This window comes from Dufourea novaeangliae, unplaced genomic scaffold (assembly GCF_001272555.1).
Source record: "Dufourea novaeangliae isolate 0120121106 unplaced genomic scaffold, ASM127255v1 scaffold164, whole genome shotgun sequence".
NCBI lineage: Eukaryota > Metazoa > Arthropoda > Insecta > Hymenoptera > Halictidae > Dufourea > Dufourea novaeangliae.
Genome location: NW_015374038.1, coordinates 206,920 through 228,358, shown reverse-complemented (window position 1 = coordinate 228,358; position 21,439 = coordinate 206,920). Strand labels below are relative to the sequence as shown.

Below are 21,439 nucleotides of genomic sequence, written 5' to 3'. Positions count from 1 at the left end.
CTTGAACGACCCAAACACCAGATGGTACGGCCAGGTACGCAACGTCACTAGCGCGTTGGACCGACAGAGAGCACCGATATCGCGGCACGCTCTACCGTACTCTCTCGCTCGCACACTTCCCCCCATAGACCACCGAAATTTTTCGGCACGCGTCAACACCGACGGAGAGCACCGATACCGCGGTTCGCTCTATCGCTTTTGCTCGCACGCCGTGACGTCACCCGATTCCCGGAATCCCGCGGGGGGAAAAGGAAGCGCGCAAGGGAAATTGTAAGCCGCCGGCCAAAAGGTAGATTTAATAAATTATTTATGAAACTACATCTATTCTGAATTTATTTGTTACAAATATACAAATGTAAAGCAAGATATAAAAACGAATAAAACAAGAACATGTAAAAAGTAACATTAGTAAAATGTCCATTAACGATGCATTTAGAATAAATTGTCTTGTAGTTAAGTGAAAAAATATATACTTTTCCGTTTCATGTTTCATGACTGTCATATTTATCCCTTAACCTTAAACTGAAGCATCGGATATTTTTATTCTCATGAAATCATATAGATACACGTAATATGAATGGAATATATAACACTGCATTTGTGCTAATAATACTCAGAACTCATGCTTTATCGGTAACGTCGGGTATTGACACTAAAATGGTAACAGGGCTACGTAGCCCTATGAACGTGGGACAGAAAAAAGCATTGGATGATAGGTCTATTCTATACCTAGTCGGTGGTATGAGTTACAGTGACTTCTGTGGTCAAGTGGTGGTGGACCTTTCCCCTACGCTGCTTTTCCCCCAACAGGAGCCGACTTTGCTCGTGGGTATACAACATATGACATAGTTGTGCTACATATTTGGGTTTTTTGTATATTTTATACACAAATAAATGTACTTACAGTTAATCTAGTAAAATAAAACTCATAGCAAACAAAAAGTTTCTAATAAAAGAATCAAAACTTTTGTACTGTAAAAGTTACTAATATTGAATACGCATTCGTAAAAGTTCTGATAAATTACTTCGCTCAATACATATAAGTTTGTAACTAAAATGGTTTATAAATCGCCTGGGAATGTTATTTATTACAACATTCGCCTGTTTGGAAAGTAACTATAAAACATAAACGTTGGACACAATCACATGACTACAGAATTTGATAACGGCAGATAACGGATCATTGTATCCGTTGCCTATTGTGCATAGTGTCGACGTTATCTGTGTTGGTTATAGGGATGTTCCTACCTTACTGACAACGGGTGACATAACCTAACCTATGCACTTGCGTACCGTCATGTATTAATATCTCTACTGCTTTGTAAATAAATGAATACAGCAAGCAAGTTGGTACGAAAAATTCACACTGCGAGTCTTGACACCCCGTTTAAACTCTTCCGCTGTGAAGCTAAGGTAACTGTCATTAATTATTCGATTTTTATTTTGTTTTTATTTACTGTGTGTGATCTTACATTGCGCAACACATTCATATAATTTTGCTCATTTGTGTAATTCTTTAAGTACGTTAAGAATGTTGTACAGAACCAATGTCGGCAAAGGAACTACTTAGTTTCAAATTTAAGATGTTAATTTGATTATTATCAATAGTGGCAATTTCATATTTGATAATGGTTTTGTGAATTTGGGACTGCTATATACTTATGACTTTGTTTTTTTATATAGAGGGTGTTAATTTTAACTCGAGCACCTAAATTATTTCTGCTACTATTTAAAGTAAGAAAAAATTACTAAATAGGATGTACATGGTTTTAAGGTGTGCATCTGATGGTGATAAAATATTTTTTACTTACATTTATTTACTCCTGCATTCTTCAAACTGAAGCTGATTTCTTCGTTTTCAAGGTCACTTCAAGGTCATAGTGTATAGGTCGTTGAACTCATCTTGACGCCACTACCACATCGGGTTATAAAAAGTACATGTTAATGTGCAAAAAAAGTACAACGACCTTGAAAGAACCATTAAAATAACCTTCACAGGATTTGTTTTATCATCATCAGATGCATGCCTCAAAACCATGTACATCCTATTTAGTCATTTTTTCTTATTTTAAATAGTAGTGGAAATAATTTAGGTGCTCAAATTAAAATCAACACCCTGTATATGTATGTATATACGTACTACTTTAAATTTCAGTAGTTCCCAAAATTTCTATCATAATACTATAAATGCTACTCATTACAAATAAATTTTTATTTGCAAATAATGAAAATACATATCATAAATATATTAATGCAAGTAGAATTATAAGTAATATTGGAAGTAATTAAAATATGAAATTTGGTATTAATCTACAACTATTCGAGTATATAATTCATTTTCAAAATTTATAAAAATGCAGTTCAATGAAATTGTATGGATACAATATTCTTAAATTTTGCGTACGATTTTAGAGCTGAGAATCATAATAACAGTGACGTGAACAGTAAAAACTTTCTTCCTTTATATTCAAGTAATTATGTGCCTTAAAAATATTGTGAATTTAGGTTAAATATATTATTAGACAATTATATACTTTAAAAAAGTATTAATTATGTTATGATGGAGACTTCAAGGTATTGTATTATGTAATCAAATAAATAAACATTTATTTTTTCACAATACTATGAATAATTTTACTGTATTAATAATGTATTATGAATGTGTATACAGGGTGTCTCAGCTAACTTGATCACCTTAAATAATGACTTAACAGTACAGTTCTAGAAAATTGTGAGGCATGGAACTTAAATGGTATCAAGGGGCACATCTGATAAGGTACGTGCATTTTTGTGGGTGGAGACATTTCAGAGATTTCAAGGTCACCTTGATTTTCGTTAACGGAATGACTTATTTTTTGTACCATAGATTGATAGAGTATCAAATTTACAGTAAAAATGTGTTGACTTTCATATGTTCTAAACCTAATAGTTAACGAGATATTTACTTAATAATTTATAATACGTACTTACTATCTGGAAGCTATAGGTGCTGGAACTGATGCCCCTCAACTTCAATACAGCAATTTCAATATAGTGATTATTTTGTAAATATCTCGTTAACTATTAGGTTTAGGACATATGAAGGTCAACACACTTTTACTGAGAATTTGATACTCTATCAATCTATGGTACAACAAATAAGCCATTCTGTTAAAGAAAATCAAGGTGACCTTGACATTTCTGAAATGCTTCCACCAACAAAAGAAGCGCGTACTTTATAAGATGTACTCCTTGATGCCATTTAAGTTCCACACCTCAAAATTTTCATAAAGTGTACTGTTAAATCATTATTCGAGGTGATCAAGTTAGCTGAGACACCCTGTATACATTAATGTACTCACAAAGGATATGGTTAAAAGAATGTAAACTTTGAACGATAATATTTTAAACTTTGCTTCTTGGAAGTAATAATTTTGGGGTTATTTAAATTTTTCATTACTTAATAAAATAATAGTTATATGCCCTTTACAATCTTGAGGTTATTGACAAAACGAAATCATTTTTGTACTTCAAAATGGTTGAAATTTTATTTGTTTCACTTGATAAATTGGTTTGTTATTGTAATAACATTGCTTTTGTAACTTTTACATGCAGACAGATTGTTGCTTCTATTGGAATCTGTGCTGTAAATTGTAGCGTGACATACTGATAAATTGGACTATTCTCTTAGTATAATGATAAGATGTATCGAAACATGTGGTCATATCTTCATGTGTAAATTGAATGCACCTAATTGAAGACAATTATGTAAACATTTGTTTGACGTGCTCATATTTCAAGGTTTTGTTTTATTTTAATAATTCTTGTTATCACTGAACTATGGCAATTGTGAATGCATTAAATATGTAATGTTATTTATGGTATGTTTAAATTGTATTAATTGTTATCAACATTTGTGAACATTATAACAGTATTATGAATATTTTTAAGAAATTTCACAAGATATTGTTTAAAAATGTTTTTTCTTTAAATTTATGTGTAGTGAAGTTTATAAGATCCTCTACTTTATTCAGATAATCAAAATACAATTTGTCAAGACCTGTAGATGCAATGATATTATAAAATATATATCTTGTTGTCAGAGAAGACATATAGATTAATTTGGATTTTACAGTAGTAAACATTTAGTTTATTATTTTTATGCATTACATGTAAAAGTTCGTTTTTCTACAGTTTGCCTAAATATTTTATTTATGAAACTTTGCCCTTTATGTGAAATTTTATTTTACTCATTTTTACTTTAATTTTCTTACATACTTATGTAACAAGGATGAGTTGCAGCTGTGGAGCTTTTTGTTTTAATCAGACATTTTATTGTAAATCTGAAACTAAAATTGTTACAGAATTTAATACTGAAGATAAATATAAATTTATAATGAAGATACAGACTTAAAGATCAAGAAAACAAATGATATAGAAAAATGCAGTGTGTATACTCGCTACTACGATTTCTGGGTTTTTAAAAGAAAACTTTATAAAGACAAGATTTATAAAAATTATTTTTCAGAAATGATTATACCATTGAAAAATATTTAGTAAAAATTAATAGACGGTTAATGTTTTTGCGTGTGTAGTATATGTAGATTTATAAAATGCAAGAAAGCTTATTTTTTTTATTCATTAAATAATATATAAAACTAAGAATTAAGCTGAAATTCCTTTTTTTAATTGGATCTTTTATACATGTAGCTAATTATTACAAATAATTATTGTAAGTTATTTCCAATCTTCTGTCCCCTGACTCTATTTTTACAAAATTTCAAATGTCAAATGTGTTGTGCGACAGTAACAAATTACGAGTATATTCATAAATAGGAAAACAAAAAAATCAATTTGAAATATAATAAGTTTTTGGTTGTAGCAACGTTTCTGACATCTTCAAGACTATATTTAAATGTTGGCCAACTTTGGGTGGGCCAATGTTGTATCATCATTGTAAATTTTTTGTTAATTAATCAACTATAATAATTGTAGGCCAAACATTTGATATTCGTTGGCAAATTGTCATAACTTTTTCGTCGTACGCCCTATTTTGAGGATTTGTAGGCAAAAACACCAACTATATTCCAACTAGTTCTCAACTGTTCAATACCGTTGTCCAACTATTAATGCTAATAGGGTACGATCCAAGTATTACCAGTAATTAATGTACGTCGTTGTATGGGTATAGTAGCGACGGATACACGGACATTGACCTGGTTTTCTATTAGAGCGTGTAATGATTTTTGTAAATGTAATCATAATGTTTTACTGATATCTGTAAGTCTAATCTGTAGATTATAAATGAATTTGTGGCGACAATATTCAGTATTCCATAAAATATCTGTTCTAGCATTGACGGCTTTCTTCCATTATAAATGGAACTCTTGCACAGATACAAAGTGATTTCACTACTCTTTTAACTTTTTTTCTCTCTTTTTTTTAATACATCTATTACTGTTGAACGACAAGAATTAATTTTGACTGTTCCTTTCATTTTTTTTTTTTGGTTAAATTTTACAATTAAATCGGTGATTCTTATATTTTTTACTGCAAAATTTGTATTTCGTTATACCTGTTGATTTCAGAGCTTTTATTTTCTTCTAATATATTACGTTCTTTCGTCAGTCTTTTCGCTTTCATGTTAACACATTGTGGTCCATACACGGTATTGAACCGTCGCTCGATTATGTACGCTAATTTTGACCTTACGGTCCACCGACGGCATAGAGCCGTCGCAATGTAAACAGAATGCTACTGATACTCTCACGTATAGTGGGTCAAAAAAGTATTTGCACACCACAATTGTCTAGTAATTTTATATTTACATTTTAATTCGATATTTTTTGTTTCTGATTTAGAACAGTCTAATTGTAAGATATGCCATAAATCCATTCTAGGAGTCACATCTGGGGATTGGGGTGCTATAAGTTGTTTAAGTACGTTAATAATAGCTATATTTTTGTTTTGTTTTGGCAGTGTGCTTGAGATCGTTGTCCTGCTGATAATAATATCTTTCTCCCATGCTTTATTTGATTGCACTTTTGGATAAATTCTTCCGCAACAATTCCATATACCTTCAACAGTCATTGTCTTATCGATAAATGTTTAATGTTACAACACCGTTACATATACACCACGGATCTCCATAGGGTCCCTATAGTGTTTCACTCAATGTACATAAACCAAAAATTCGAAGTGTAAGATAAAAAAAAAAAGACACCATCTTTCTTTTAAAATTATATGATACTTTTTCATCGAAGAAAGCAAATGCTACAGCTTCTGGACATAAAATACCAGAAGTGATTTTTAAATTTATTAATTGCCATGCTAGATATATGGGGATAAATAATATTGAATTACAAATTTTAATTCTGAATTTAGTGCTTCAATAGCGACAGGAGCTCTACACTAGGCTTTTGCGTAAACGTTCACTACAAATACACAGATATCTGAAATAGATTTGACCTCCTCTGTAGTTCCATAATTATGAAAAACAAATATTTGTAAACAATGTATGGCCTTTGCCATTATAAAAAGATACTTCGCGAGATGGAGTACCTCCAAAGATCGAAATGATTAATTTTAGAAATTCCTTGTAATTGTCGCGTGGGTAATGATTTTCTACATTATATTTTGGAAACAGAAGAATTTTATTTGTATCATCAATCAACACCTTTTTAATGCCTTTCTTTACGAGATAAGTTTTAAAACTTTTCCATCAAGTTTTGGCCGAGCTATTTGAAAACGTTTAAAAAGCGATATGCTAAAAGATTAACGATGGCGACATTTTTCTTTCAAAGACGCTTCGCAGAATTATTTCAAAGATGTGATTGCGCCGGGGTAGATACAATAGGTCTCTTTCTAACATATGTTCTGTTACAATAGTATTTATTGATAGAAGACAAAAAGTAAACTTAAAGAGAAAAATACATAGTGAAACGAGCACATTTGATTTAATACGAAAAATGGCTGCCAGCCTAACCTAAACACGACAAAAAGGATTGCAGCGCCCCACAAGACATAATGGAGCGCAATATGAAAATCATACATGTGTTAAAGGCCTTTATGAACGTTGACAGCTTATTCCAACATGTTCTAACAGAGCTGTACCACCATTAACACTGGAACTACCAGCATTGAATGTATACTAAATTAAATTGTGTAATACAATAATATACAGAATACATAAGACAATCTAGCATAATATACCACAAAATAAAATCTGCAGTAAATTAAAGTAGTAAATCTGTAATCCGTCATTTTAACGGGTTTGGTAGTTCTAATGTTAATATTTCCTAAATTCGACGATGATGTCACATCAAAGTGCTTTCACATTTTCAGTTAACCAGTTAAGTGTGTTTGACGTGTATACACGTCGAACCAAATCTTTATTACGGTGCGTTCGACGTGTATACACGTCGTGAGAAATAAAAAATTACCATTGACTATAAAATCTCTAAATTTTAATGAAATCCAATAAGAATATTATTTGATGGAATGTTTCCTTTATATTACCAATAGAACTGCTGAGTATTTTATACAGAGGGGGTGGTGGGATGATAAATAAAAATGAAGTTCTTCCTCCTTTTTCATAAAACTTATAATAGGACCATTTTGCCCTGCGTTCGACGTGTATACACGTCATAGCCTGATTTTAATTCCGCACACGGTGGAGGGTTTTTAAAACTAAATTCCACGCTTAACTGGTTAAACCCCAATCAAGAAGCGCGTCAAAAACCACAATTGCCTGTCTGTGTCCCTTTCCTGTAGCTGGCTCGATCAACTCTCGTCGAATTCACGAACTGTTTCCGCCCTTACATTCGCTGCCCCTGTCGACACAATGTCGCTGCAGAATCCGTATGATTTTCCAAGTGGCAGTGAACGTGTTAAAGGAACATTTGATAAAGGAAGACCTTTAATGAGAATTGAGGCAACCATTCCGTGAAATTCGTTTACATTCGTTGACAGTAATATGAAATGTGAAACACGCTATTATTTCTCTAATTATTGAAAATACGAAAGAATGTTTCATATGAATGTTGCTTGATTTCCTAGAGCAAATTTAATAGAATATTTAAATTCTTTTTTTAATTGGTATGTACAGAGATTTTAATAACAATGTAATTTTTTTAAATCGGACTACATATTTCTATTATTGCTATGTCATTAAGCATTTCAGGATAAATTTAATGACATATTTAAAAGTTCTGTGTGAATAATAATTTCTCGGATAACTGTATGTATATTCTTTCGTGGATCACACGTTATTGGTACAAGAAGCTAACCGAACTTGACATTTGTCAGCAATATTCATAGGTATCCGAGAAATTATTGTCATTTTTTGAGAATTTGACTTGACATTTCTTAAAAATGTCTCTCTTCCGGGAAATAGGGATTGCTGGGATGATTTGAAACCACGTTTTCCTTAGCGAAAATGTTATCTGCGGCTTTGTTAACGAGATATTAACGAAAAACCCCGACCAATCAGAGCGCAAGTTTGCCAGCCGAGTTCCCGCGCTACGCTTGTACTATGAAGCACTGAACAAGCTAGTCGGCATGCATCCTAGGAGACCGCGTATAATAGCAAATAAGGAAAACATAACAAATCGAACTTTTTATCATCTTTCGTTTGTTATTTAACCGTTTGCGTACCATGAGCCACTTTCGCGCTCTTCAGATTTTGTGTTGAAAAAAGCCAGCGCATTTGGCCGATACAGACAACTGACGGCGCGCTCACAATTTGTCGAAACGCGCTCAGACTTTCAGGCGCATGTACGTCGCATCGCTATCAGTAATCCAAGTAGTACATTTTGTTTTTTGTTGTTACCTATTATAAATTAATAGTATATATATTTTTTCATTCGTAACTTTTTATTTTATGTATTGCATAATCAAAGGAGCGCTATCGCGCTCTTCGGCTTTTTTCGGCACGTAATCGAAGGAGCGCGATCGCGCTCCTTGGCGCTTTTCGATCGTGTTTTTTCAAAACCCTCTGGTACGCAAACGGTTAAAGTGATGAATGAAACATAAATGTAAGAAAATCATGTGTAACGTAAAAAGACGAATAGACAATTATTTTTTCAAAGAGAATCTTTAAGAAGCCCGAAGAAAAATCTAGGTACGGAAACTTGCAGAATTATTGTCGGGAACAGTCATATGTAGCTTGCGTTAAATTACAAAAATAATAATCAACATTAAATTGAATAGAACTTACCCTTTCGGAAATTCACCTGCAGCTTGCAGACCTGTGTCAGTAGGTCATTGTACCGACCCTGGTCATCGACGACCGAAACGGTTTATGGCAGGGTATCGCCCAGTCCGCAGGTGATCGCAGGTATACCTCACCAGTGGAAGTTCAGGGTTGTAACGTCAAGTGCTTCCAGGTTATTCCACCGAATACGTATTCACTTCACTGCACGACCACTAACACTGATCAGCCGACACGATCTCTTAATGTATTGTTAATCGAACGTGTTGTTCCTACGTTAGGAAACTTGGTGGACCCGAAACGAGCCGATTGTTTTCAATTTATCAGATGTTTTACGTAGCCAGACGGCTTGCATAGCAGCAGCCGCATATCCGTTATTCTGTGCGTACCACCAGAACATTACATAATAATGTCGTGCTTTGCAGAAGTGCAACGAACGAACCATCGTGCAGTTTCACTGAAGCGGGGGCTCCGTTAATTTATTGCCAGGATACTCATTGCTTCGAGATAGAAAGCAGAAACCACGTTTTCCTCGAGGAGCAGGAAACAAAATTTCACGGACACATGTTGTGTTGACGCTGCTTGGCTCTGTCCGAGCACCTTAGCAGAGGCCGGAGAGGACATTTCGGTTATTTGCAGCCTAATTGCTTCGACCTCGTAGCAGATGTGGACTCGCAAGGGAACATGCCGAATTGAGAATCGCCGATTTTTATACAACTCTGTGAGATTGTAGTTCTCACAAAAATATTTTATACGTATTTCCTTTTAGCTGCTCTCGTCCACGTCGAAGGGGTGAAAACAGCCCTAGATGATAAAAGAACCTGGCGCTCCGCTATTACGGTCGATTACCGTACTGCTACCACTCCAGATTATTTCAATGAGGTTAAAAACAATATCAAAGTGTCAATGATAATTTATAATTTATACAAATATAAACAAATAATAATATAGTTACAATTTATAATACAATTGATAATTAAATAATTAAATATTTATACTTTTTTCGTTTTTTATATTTATATGTTATTTTATGATGATTTACTTTTATGATTTCCTATCGATATTATTTTTCACCTTATTGAATATAAGTAAACAGATAGTACAGTTTTGCGATTTCTAGATATTTCTGTTACGATATGCGATGCTGGTTGATTCCTCAAATGGTTGAAATTCAGTCTGCAGGTATAAAAGTTCCCTGCGTCCTGTAGCGAAACGTCCGCCCGGCCTCTGCTAAGGTGCTCGGACAGAGCCAAGTAGCGTCAACACAACATGTGTCCGTGAAATTTTGTTTCCTGGTCCTCGAGGAAAACGTGGTTTCTGCTTTCTATCTCGAAGCAATGGGTATCCTGGCAATAAATTAACGGAGCCCCCGCTTCAGTGAATGTGTACGATGGTTCGTTCGTTGCACTTCTGCAAAGCACGTGTTTATTATGCAATGTTCTGGTGGTACGCACAGAATAACGGATATGCGGCTGCTGCTGGGCAAGCGTCTGGCTACGTAAAACATCTAATAAATTGAAAACAATCGGCTCGTTTCAGGGCCACCAATTTTCCTAACGTAGGAACAACACGTCCGATTAAAAATACATTAAGAGATCGTGTCGGCTGATCAGTGTTAGTGGTCGTGCAGTGAAGTGAATACGTATTCGGTGGAATAACCCGGAGGCACTTGACGTTACAACCCTGAACTTCCACTGGTGAGGTATACCTGCCATCACCTGCGGACTCGGCGATACCCTGCCATAAACCGTTTCGGTCGTCGATGACCAGGATCGGTACAATGACCTACTGACACAGGTCAGCAAGCTGCAGGTGAATTTCCGAAAGGGTGAGTTCTATTCAATTTAATGTTGATTATTATTTTTGTAATTTAACGCAAGCTACATATGACTGTTCCCGACAATAATTCTGCAAGTTTCCGTACCTAGATTTTTCTTCGGGCTTCTTAAAGATTCTCTTTGAAAAAATAATTGTCTATTCGTCTTTTTACGTTACACATGATTTTCTTACATTTATGTTTCATTCATTCATCACTTTACATAACAAACGAAAGATGATAAAAAGTTCGATTTATGTTTTTCTTATTTGTTATTATACGCGGTTTCCTAGGATGCATGCCGATTTGCTTGTTCGGAGCTTCATAGTACAAGCGTAGCGCGGGAACTCTGCTGGCAAACTCGCGCTCTGATTGGTCGGGGTTTTTCGTTAATATCTCGTTAACAAAGCCGCAGATAACATTTTCGCTAAGAAGAACGTGGTTTCAAATCATCCCAGCAATCCCTCATTTCCCGGAAGAGAGACATTTTTGAGACACCCTGTATAGGGTGGGACCATAAGTATTACCACCTCAGAGATCTTCGAAACATTAAGATTCACAGAAATATTTGTTGACCCAAAATTGCACAGTACCAAGAGAGTTTTTGTAGGTGGAGGTACTTTGGATATTTCGAAGTCACCTCCATTTTTTAAAATGGATCGGTAACAAGTTCAACGACCTACTACATAAGGTCATAGTAGGTCTACAGTAGACTCCCGCGTAACCAGCCCGTGTGGAACTGACTCTTTGGCCGATTAATCCAGCAAAATGTATCACTTATCATTTCTAGGTAGTTACTGAATTAAAATTAACATATAAGTATATCTATAATGTGTACTATATACCCGCACATACATAAATGTTGTTAGGGTATATACACTTACTTAACTATATTTAACAATATTAATAGATACAATAATTTGTAAATCTATGTCTCTCTCACTTTAGTAGCACGAATTCTGTCGTCTCGACATTACGCGCGCAATACAATTGTGTGGCAAACATCTATCACATATCAAAAATGTTTATTAAATATTATTTTTTACAAAAAGATCGGTAATTACTTTCTGCTTCTTTAATTTAATTTTGTTTATTAATGTGATATTTATATGTATAGCACAGCTCATAAGCATTTGCCCATCGATATTAGATTCACTTTACCAAAAAATGTGCTAAATTTTTTTCAAATCAAAAACAAGAAAAAATCCACGAACCTTCAATGAAAATTCTCAAAGTGAAATACAAAATGGAAAAAAGAAAAGAATAAACCATTCTTCTACGGGATTATATTTATTAGTAAGTAATACAAAATTGCTAAAAAGCAATTCAGTTTTTGTTGAATTTTGGGATCTACTGGTTTCAAACAGATATAAGAAATGAAGTTAAATAACTGTCGATAAATAACGAACTGTCAAAATTTTAGTATGTAAAAATGTATGATTTAAAACGTTTAAGTTATTTACAAAAAATATTTAACATATTATGATATAAATATTTGAACTAAATGTAGTAAGAAAAATTGACTACGATTATAAGAAATCGGGTTTTGTTTGTTGCAGAACTAGGCATAAATCATATATTAATTATACAAATAAGAAGTGTTTAGGTTATGCCGAACAATACATTTGAAAGTGTGCAGTATTAAATATCATACTGGAGAAAGTGGTAAGCCCAAATTTGATAAGCCAAACTTTTTTGCAACTTCTTTTTTCAATAGTTGTAGAATTTAGTGGAAAATCGCCAATGACTTGGATATGTTTTTCATAAAACATAAAATTATTGAGAAGGGTATGGTAAGAAACAAAAATGATGGTTACATTTAATTCAGCTTTGTTTCCCTTTTTACGCGTATACTTTTAAAATTATGTGCCAAAAACATAAAGTAGCTTTAATACAATAAAAGACTATATTATGATGCTAATTGTATGTACTGCTGAAATCACATGAAATTGTTTATTTTCCTGAAAATATATTTGAATTACGGAGGTGCTATACAGGGTGTTCAGTTTAACTATTCGCGTGATTTTTCAGCTGTTTCCAATAGTGTAATAAAAAAAGCTATTAACCAATATTTATGTGTATTGAATGGACAACATATAACGATAACATACATTTTGAAAATACATGATAAATGCATGATAATACGATTTGAATAAAAAAAGGTTATTTAATTTTTTGGAGTACTTCTAAAACATTAAGCACGTACCCCAAGTTCGGATCGCTGTTCTAAGTGATTACAAAATATTCTAAGTGACTGTAGAATAGTAGCTGTATAATTAAGCGGTTTTAAACATGCCTATGTACTGTATAAAATGTAATTGAGTTTGTTCAATTGTTCGTCTATTATTACAGAAGTAGACTTTATACAATTGAAATGGATTTTATTGGATGCTACTGCCATTGCAATACGTGAAATATTCACGATTTTAATGCCGTAAAATATCCGAATGTTTAACGAAAAATCGATTATTCCATTTTCAACAATGCGACATACAATGTAATATCACACCAATATTTTATATTTGATTAAATACGAATAATAATTATATTTGCTACATGTCCACCTTTGTCTCCAACTGCAGACAATTGAAATTATTAGATAGGCGGTGTTTGAATATTCATATGAAAGCTGTAATTTATTTATAATTTTGTTGTCTTTACAGTGTGTTTACTATGACATTATTCCATTCCCAACTCCTTACATGTCAGGAGTAGCAGCGAAACCAGTATTTCTGAGAAATTTTTGTAAAAGTGTCTCATTGTCTCAAATATTATCGACGTCCTGCTCCAATTTGATGGAGTCTATGACGAACTCTGCTGCACAGCAAACATTCAATCAAGCGTCAATGGAATCTTTCTTCGAAACGTACTATAATTCCAGTAGTAATTGCGACGTGTCATTGAATTTCGCATCGGGAAATTTAGCGTGTGATAGTGATTCTCAATGTATTGGAACTAACACGTGCTTTGAAACGTCAGTATCCTTAAAAGATAAGTATCTGTCGGATAGACCAAAATATAAAGCAATGAGATATTGGAAACGCTTGAAAAAGGGTAAGTTTAATATTGTTACGGTAAAAAGAAAAGATAATACTGATTGTGTACTTTTTCCAGAGAAGCTGGCCTCTAATTCCGAGGACTTTTTTATTGTGAGACTACTTTCTTTCAACATTTTGGCTCAATGTCTACTGGAAACTTATCCATTTTTGTACCAGGGTCACGACAAACGGGCACTACCCTGGAAGATTAGGAGGCAGCTTCTCTTGCAAGAGATTTTAGGAGCGCGAGCTAATGTTAGTTTTCTCGAACGATTTATGTAAAATTGTATATTACTTGCATTCATTAATTTTTTAAAGTACAAAGTGAAATTCTTATTGTCAGGATACCTATCAGTTGGAAATAGCATTAACATTAAAATACAAGACTTTCAATAACCGAAAGAATCCAGATAAATGGAAAATTTAAATGATAATAATTGAGTCAAGTGGTATGTTAAATTATGTTTAATTACATTCTATTGTAGGTAATATGTCTTCAAGAAATGCAAGAAGAACATGTAGAGGAGTTTTTGGTTCCATTCTTAGAGCTGGGGTATAATTATTTATATAAAAAAAGAACAAATGAGAAGAAAGATGGTTTACTTTTTCTATATCGCTCCGATCAGTTTATTCTTTTGGACCACGCAAAAGTTGAGCTTTACCAATCAGGCATTGAACTCTTGAGTAGAGACAACGTTGGTATAATTGCAAAACTAGCTGTTAAAGACAGTCCTGAAATACAGATGGTAATCGCAACGACACATTTACTTTATAATCCCAAACGAAACGACGTCAGATTGGGACAAACGCAACTTCTTCTGGCAGAAATTGAAAGGATAGCTTTTCTGGAGAACACACTGTGAGTAATTTTCTCAATTTCTTAAGCGTGTAGCAGATCAAATTACAAAAAGTATGTTTTTAGCAATCTCATATTTGTTCAGCTTGGTTATCAGTTGCTTGGATTCATTATTACGTGTTTATAATTTTAATTTTATCTTTGCTCATTAATATCTGTTGGCTGTATACAAGGTATCCTACCAACTCTGTATACCTTAAGTTTCTCCATTATTTCAAATAATAGACGATAACATTACTTACAAAAGTTACATGGTTGCAAGAAAGAAAGGACATCTTATCATCATGGCAATAGTTTCTTTAAGGTTAGGGGCGCAAAGGAGATCTGGAGGTCGGTTTTGTTTTTTTAAATGATATGTCTAATTTTTTATGATCAAATGCGATAGAATAACGAATTTTGTCAATGAGCATAAAAGTACTAAGGTATACAGGGTGTAACAAAAGTGTTGTAGGTAGTGATGGGACACCAAGCCGAATTCAAGTCGATCAAGTCAGATGATGTCACGGGACCTCGGCTCGCGGCGATGGTATCTAATCCCTATACGCCTTCGGTGACCGACGCTTGCGTTACAATGTAACACACAGAACGAATCACCCATGAATAAAAATTCAAACTTTTATTCCTTTCAGGGTACTTTCTTAAAAATGTTATGAATAAATTTAGAAGATTCTCCTGATGAAAATTAGTCCAAAACCGACATAAATCGGACTATTTTTAAGAACATATAATTTGTATCGCGACATTAAGGAAAATGTGGGATAATTGGTCACAGTTTTGCCCTTTCGCTGAAGTAAAAATAATTGTTTATTTTATTTATATCTCATCAATTGCATACAGATTCTTAGTACTGTTGCAGTATTCTAACTTGCAAGCATTCGATAATATGAAAAACTACTTTTAAGTATTGAACTTGGTGCCATTCATGGATTGTTTTACTGTACTGATACCTATATCAAAACTTATTTTCATTAGGAGGATCACCTACATTTATTCATAACATTTTTAAGAAAGTACACTGAAAGTAGTAGAAGTTTAAATTTTTATTCATGGGTGACTCGTTCTGTGTATTACATTGTAACCCGAACATCGGTCGCCGAAGGCTTATAGGGCAATATAGGGATTAGATACCGTCACCGCGAACCGAGGCCCCGTGACATCATCTGACTCGATTGATCTGAATCCGACTAGGTGTCCCATCACTAGTTGTAGGACCCGAGTTTTAGGACAAATATACCCTTAATATCTTTGTACGTCAAATTCGCTATTCTATCGAATGTGACAATAAAAATTAGTACATTCCATTTAAAAGAATAAAATTGATCTCCCGATATCTTCTACGCTTCTACCTATAAAGAAACCATTGCCACCATGATATGTTCTTCTTAGAACCATACAACTTGTGTAGGTAATGTTTTCGGCTATTATTTGAAGTAATGTAGATATTTAAGCTGGACAGTTCATCATATTTTAAAATATTATTTATTTTACCCTTTCATTATTGAGAATTTAAACTACGCATTTATGTAATATAATGTAAAGTAGTGTGTTTAACTGTTTTTTTATAAAAATTCTTTATTGTGCATTTAAGTTTTATACAGTGTAATATCACACCAATTTACCAGTTTTGAATTTGCTGATCAAATTTTACATATTCCCTTACATAAAATATCTTTACCATAGGACGTTATCATATAGAATTTCAATTAGCCATGCTTCAGTTTTTAAAAGAAATTACATGTTTATCTCAGTAACCAAGGAAATGTCACATTCATTTGTTGCATTACTCGTATCAACAATTGATAAATATTATCGACGTGGTGCAGTATAAAATAAAAGATTTTTCGTTTGCTTATATTTAGAGCCGTTAAAACATAATCAAAATTGTTTATGAACCGACCTAATAAAACCAAAGAAATTGAATTTTACATGCATTTTGTATATCAAATATTGTTTAATCATATGTTGTAATTGCTATATAGGACAGGTCCCAAATATTTGCCAATTATATTGGCAGGAGACTTTAATTTAAAACCATATTCTGGGGTTTATAAATTTATTACCGAGGGAGCATTTGAATACCAAGGGAAAGGAAGAAATCTCCAGCAAGCAGAATTTCGATCTCTCTCAAATTCCTTAATTCCACCGCGACTATGTGTTACGGACAATTGTCAACATTTTAATATATTAAAGAAAAGGTTGCGAGGGGAAGGCTCTGCTACGGTAATGGTATGTTCTGTTAACAATTAATTCTTTGCCTTGTGATTTAATTTGTAAGTCTGATTCATTCGTATAATTTTTACCATAAGTGTTACCTGTTCCTGAATCTATTATATTTTATAATATATTATTTATAATATAATATATTGTTATATTTTAAATATAATAAGAATATGTTATATTTGGGTCGTAAATTACTTCATAAGCGAGATTTGTATCTTCATGGTCATATCTGATTCGATATCATAAGGCAAGAGACTAAACAATTTTCTTATTTTCCTTCAATATTTTATTAATTATTGGTTACTAACTACTTTTTTTGATGCTATGTTTTGTTGGATTTTTCACTGAATACTGTACTTGTTGAATTCTTTCAAATTCATACAGGAATAGAAAGTATACTGCGAACTAAATGATTTCAATAATTTTTAATAAGTAAATCCGTATTCCATTTCTTCTAATTAGTGATATATTCAGCATGATTCATCTAAAAGGGTAGATTTATAATTTTTTTTTTTATTAATCATTGCTCGGTTTTAAATTTTTTGTATGTTACGTATGTCTTTTTCTGACATATTTATCATGATACAGTAGTCGAATAAGGACTAACAAGACTTTTATATAATGTGCATATCAAAACCGGTGAGAATTCTCTTCCTATTCTATTTAAAAAGTTTATTTTCATTGACATTTTTTGTGTTATTAATTTAGCGTAATCTGTAAAAACTAAATTGCCACCTATTATTACAGCTGGAAAGTAGCGAGCAGATGAATTTAGGAGAACATTCATCAGATAACAATTCATCAATATGCAGCGAAGTGAACGCGGACACGTCAGACCTTCAAGTCATAGAAGTTGTGTGTGGTTGTCAAGCAAAGTTCTCTTCTGGCACTCTTACACATCCGTTCCGCTTTTCCAGTATATATAAACACCAAAATCATCAAGGCAAATTAGAAGCTACAACTAACCAGGGGGCGTGGATTACAGTTGATTACATTTTTTATAGCGATTTAGAACCTCTCGAGAGATACCGATTACCGACTACTGAAGAGTGCAGTACGTTGCCTACTATACCTAATTTCGCGGTTGGTAGTGATCACTTTTGTTTAGGAGCTACATTCAAGGTACGCAAATCGAAACTCTAAAAGGGGAATATCATGGGTTGTAATACAATACAAAATTTTATAAGTTTCAAGTTACAAGAATTTTTGTTTTAAGCGTATTAATGTAGGACATAAAATGCAAAGTGATAAAGTTATTTTATTTTAAAACGAGTTAAAAATTATTTTCTTTCGTTTTCCTAAGAGAATATATATATACGTTATAAAAACTCTGTTTTTAATCTTTTACAACATGGACTATAATTTATAGTATATCGATTAAAATGTATACTTAACGTCTAGAAAGTAATTATTTAAATTAATATCGTTATTCTTTAAATACAATAGTCAGTATCATTTTTGTGCTCGCTGCTTAGAATTGAATTATAAGTTATTAGAAGACAGCGGATTTGTATGTAAAATTACATGTTATATAATTATTCATAAAGACAAAAGCAGAAGTTCGAATTTTTGTCCTCTCTAAAGTATCTTTTTGAGCTAAGAATAAAATGGAAAGTTTGTAACATCTGATGAAATTTTGTTCTTTTTTTTAAAGATATTTTGCAGTGCCCTAGAGACTGTAAATGCATAAAATCCACAGTCTAGTTATTAATAGTGCTTTAGGTTTGTGTTGTAATACATGAGAACTGCATACTTCTGAAGGGTATTGTGATAATACTTGGAATTAGCATACATTAAAGAGTATTCAATTGCATTTTTCAACTTTTAACAAGCAGATTACATCTTTTCAGAAAAAAATAATTTTTCTTGCATATAACTATAAAGAGAAAAAGTATATCAAATATGTTTGTACTATCTGTGATGTATAGGTATTTCACGTAACTTGACCACCTTAAATATATCGCTTATTTTGTATGATAGAAAAAATATCAGGGGAGAAAAATATTCTCTTCGAAGGCGCCAATACGGTGAGGGGCCGAATTTTTTTCTCAAGGTCATTTTTTTCGAGATTCAAGGTCATCGAATTTTTTTTAATGGGGCTACATATTTTCACTACAATACTCTTATAGCATATAAAAAAAACAAATCCAACGAGGTGCAATATGTTGACCTTCACGTGACCTTTAGCGAAAAAATCATGAAATGTTTGTCAGTAAGCTCAGTACGCGTTCGGGGACGGTAAATGAAGGAATTTCAATTTCATTGGAACAGTCTTTAGTTAAATCTTTATTTTAGAAGGTGTTCAAAATGTGCACCATGAACCTGGATACATTTTTGGAGGCGGTAAATAAATTCTTGCTGTACATTTTTAAGTTGCTCTGCAGTAATTGATCTACATTCATGTAGAATCCTTTGTCGCATGTTTTCTGCCGATGAAAGGAGAATACGAATGTCTGTTTACAAGCACCAGGGACTATTACACGGTACACTGTTCCAATGAAATTGAAATTCCTTCATTTACCGTCCCCGAACGCGTACTGAGCTTACTGACAAACATTTCATGATTTTTTCGCTAAAGGTCACGTGAAGGTCAACACATTGCACCTCGTTGGATTTGATTTTTTATATGCTATAAGAGTGTTGTAGTAAAAATATGTAGTCCCATTAAAAAAAAAATTCGATGACCTTGAAATCTCGAAAAAAAAAATGACCTTAAGAAAAAAATTCGGCCCAGCACCGTATTGGCGCCTTCGAAGAGAATATTTTTCTCCCCTGATATTTTTTCTATCATACAAAATAAGCGATATATTTAAGGTGGTCAAGTTACGTGAAATACCCTGTATAAATTAATAAAGATGGAGGTGTTTGGCGGAATATATGTGCTTGTCATTATTACTTTATATTTAACATTTTTAATATGGATGCTGAATGAGACATAGGATGTTGAGAGAGAAAGATCAACTTGACTTCTTACTGATCTAATATAGTCCATTGATGATTGGCAGTGCGAATTGATACGATCGCATCTTGAACAGTAAACTTTACAAAAATAGTGTTATATCCTGTATTCTCAGAACCTCTTTTCATTGCACATTTTTATCATATTACTTTCAAACGCGAAGAACGAGCGAAAATCGTTAAGGGGTCTCCCTAGTGTGACGGGTCAAAAAAATCGATTTTTTTTTTTTGCTTTTTCTTAACGTTCAATAACTTAAGAACATATTCCTAAAGCATTACGGCTGAATTTGAAAAATTGGCAACACTATGAGCTATGAAATGTAGTGGCGCGACCGGGCGCGCAGGTATACAGTCGGAGCGCTCGACGCTTGCAGCGAAGGCCGATTCTTTTGTCATGTAAAATCGTTACTCCCAGAGTTTTCTACGAACCGGCTACCTCAATCATCCCCTTCTGTGCTAAAAGGACCCCTCCAAGCGTCTCATTGTAGTATATTTGAATTACGGGAAATATAAACAAAGGTGAATGATTCAGTTCGTCGTAGACCTTCGGGCAGAACAGAAGTGACCTAAGCGACAGAAAATGGCTAAGAAAAGTGACAAGCAACATTTAAAAGCCACTGGAAACAGAACCAGGAAAAGAAACTTTGGCGGAAATCGTTACACTGCAGAGCAGGGCGTAAGTTTCGCCAGCACATCTGGTAAAAAATTACTGGAAAGTGAAGACGTGATCTTGTACAGCAAGTTATCAAACCGATTTATACTGATTTATCTCAAGACAATTTATTAGAACGATGTTTAGGTGGAAACACACAGAATAATGAGAGTTTTAACAGCCTACTTTGGCACTTTGCTCCCAAACATATGGGGCAAAAACGGTTGAGATAGCATCTTATTTAGCCACTGCAATATATAATGATGGCTATCTGTCAATTTTAAAAATACTCAACACGATGGGCATAGTGATTGGACTCTCAGCCACAAGTTTTGCGGATACGCAAGACTCCAGGCAAATTTTACTCTGTGAAAAAAGGCACCTCGAGGCGAGAAAAGAAGCTCGAATTGCTAGGAGGAAGGCAAATGCAGCAATACAGGAATTTTATGAGGAAGAGGAAGGTGTCCTGTATGCACCTGGCATAGGTGATTAATCGTAAGTATAATTTATTACCTGTTAAACAGTATCTGAACTTTTAAACGCGTTTTTCTCGAAACGACTTTTTTCGACCTGGCGAACATGATATCTCAAAAACTACTGAACCAAATGACTTGAGGCTTAACATATATATTCAGTACATGTCCTGTTATAGCGGGAACTAGAATAAAGTCCTTATTCGCAAAATTCGAATTTTGCGGCTGAAAAAGTT

General features: G+C 33.4%; 1 protein-coding gene across 4 annotated transcripts; it reads left to right on the top strand.

Annotated features, from left to right (window-relative positions):
• Positions 1–1,175: 1,175 nt before the first annotated feature.
• Positions 1,176–20,558, top strand: LOC107189524 (protein angel). Of its 4 annotated transcripts, none has more exons than XM_015578080.1 (7): positions 1,176–1,413; positions 13,670–14,060; positions 14,121–14,299; positions 14,530–14,903; positions 16,880–17,120; positions 17,868–18,242; positions 20,494–20,558. In XM_015578080.1, the coding sequence occupies exons 1-7, from the start codon at positions 1,330–1,332 to the stop codon at positions 20,536–20,538; spliced, it is 1,689 nt and encodes a 562-aa protein (XP_015433566.1). In that variant the 5' UTR covers positions 1,176–1,329; the 3' UTR covers positions 20,539–20,558. The 4 variants fall into 4 exon arrangements, with proteins under 4 accessions (XP_015433566.1, XP_015433565.1, XP_015433567.1 ...); XM_015578079.1 differs by having other exon boundaries at positions 16,880–17,126; XM_015578082.1 differs by lacking the exon at positions 1,176–1,413 and adding an exon at positions 12,616–12,671 and having other exon boundaries at positions 16,880–17,126.
• Positions 20,559–21,439: the final 881 nt, after the last annotated feature.

Bases quoted from the DNA above. Each gene is read 5' to 3' on its own strand.
- LOC107189524 (XM_015578079.1), top strand. From the start codon at position 1,330: ATGAATACAGCAAGCAAGTTGGTACGAAAAATTCACACTGCGAGTCTT. The intron at 1,414-13,669 runs GTAACTGTCATT...TTGTCTTTACAG, and splicing joins TCTTCCGCTGTGAAGCTAAG to TGTGTTTACTATGACATTAT. The intron at 14,300-14,529 runs GTTAGTTTTCTC...ATTCTATTGTAG, and splicing joins TTTTAGGAGCGCGAGCTAAT to GTAATATGTCTTCAAGAAAT.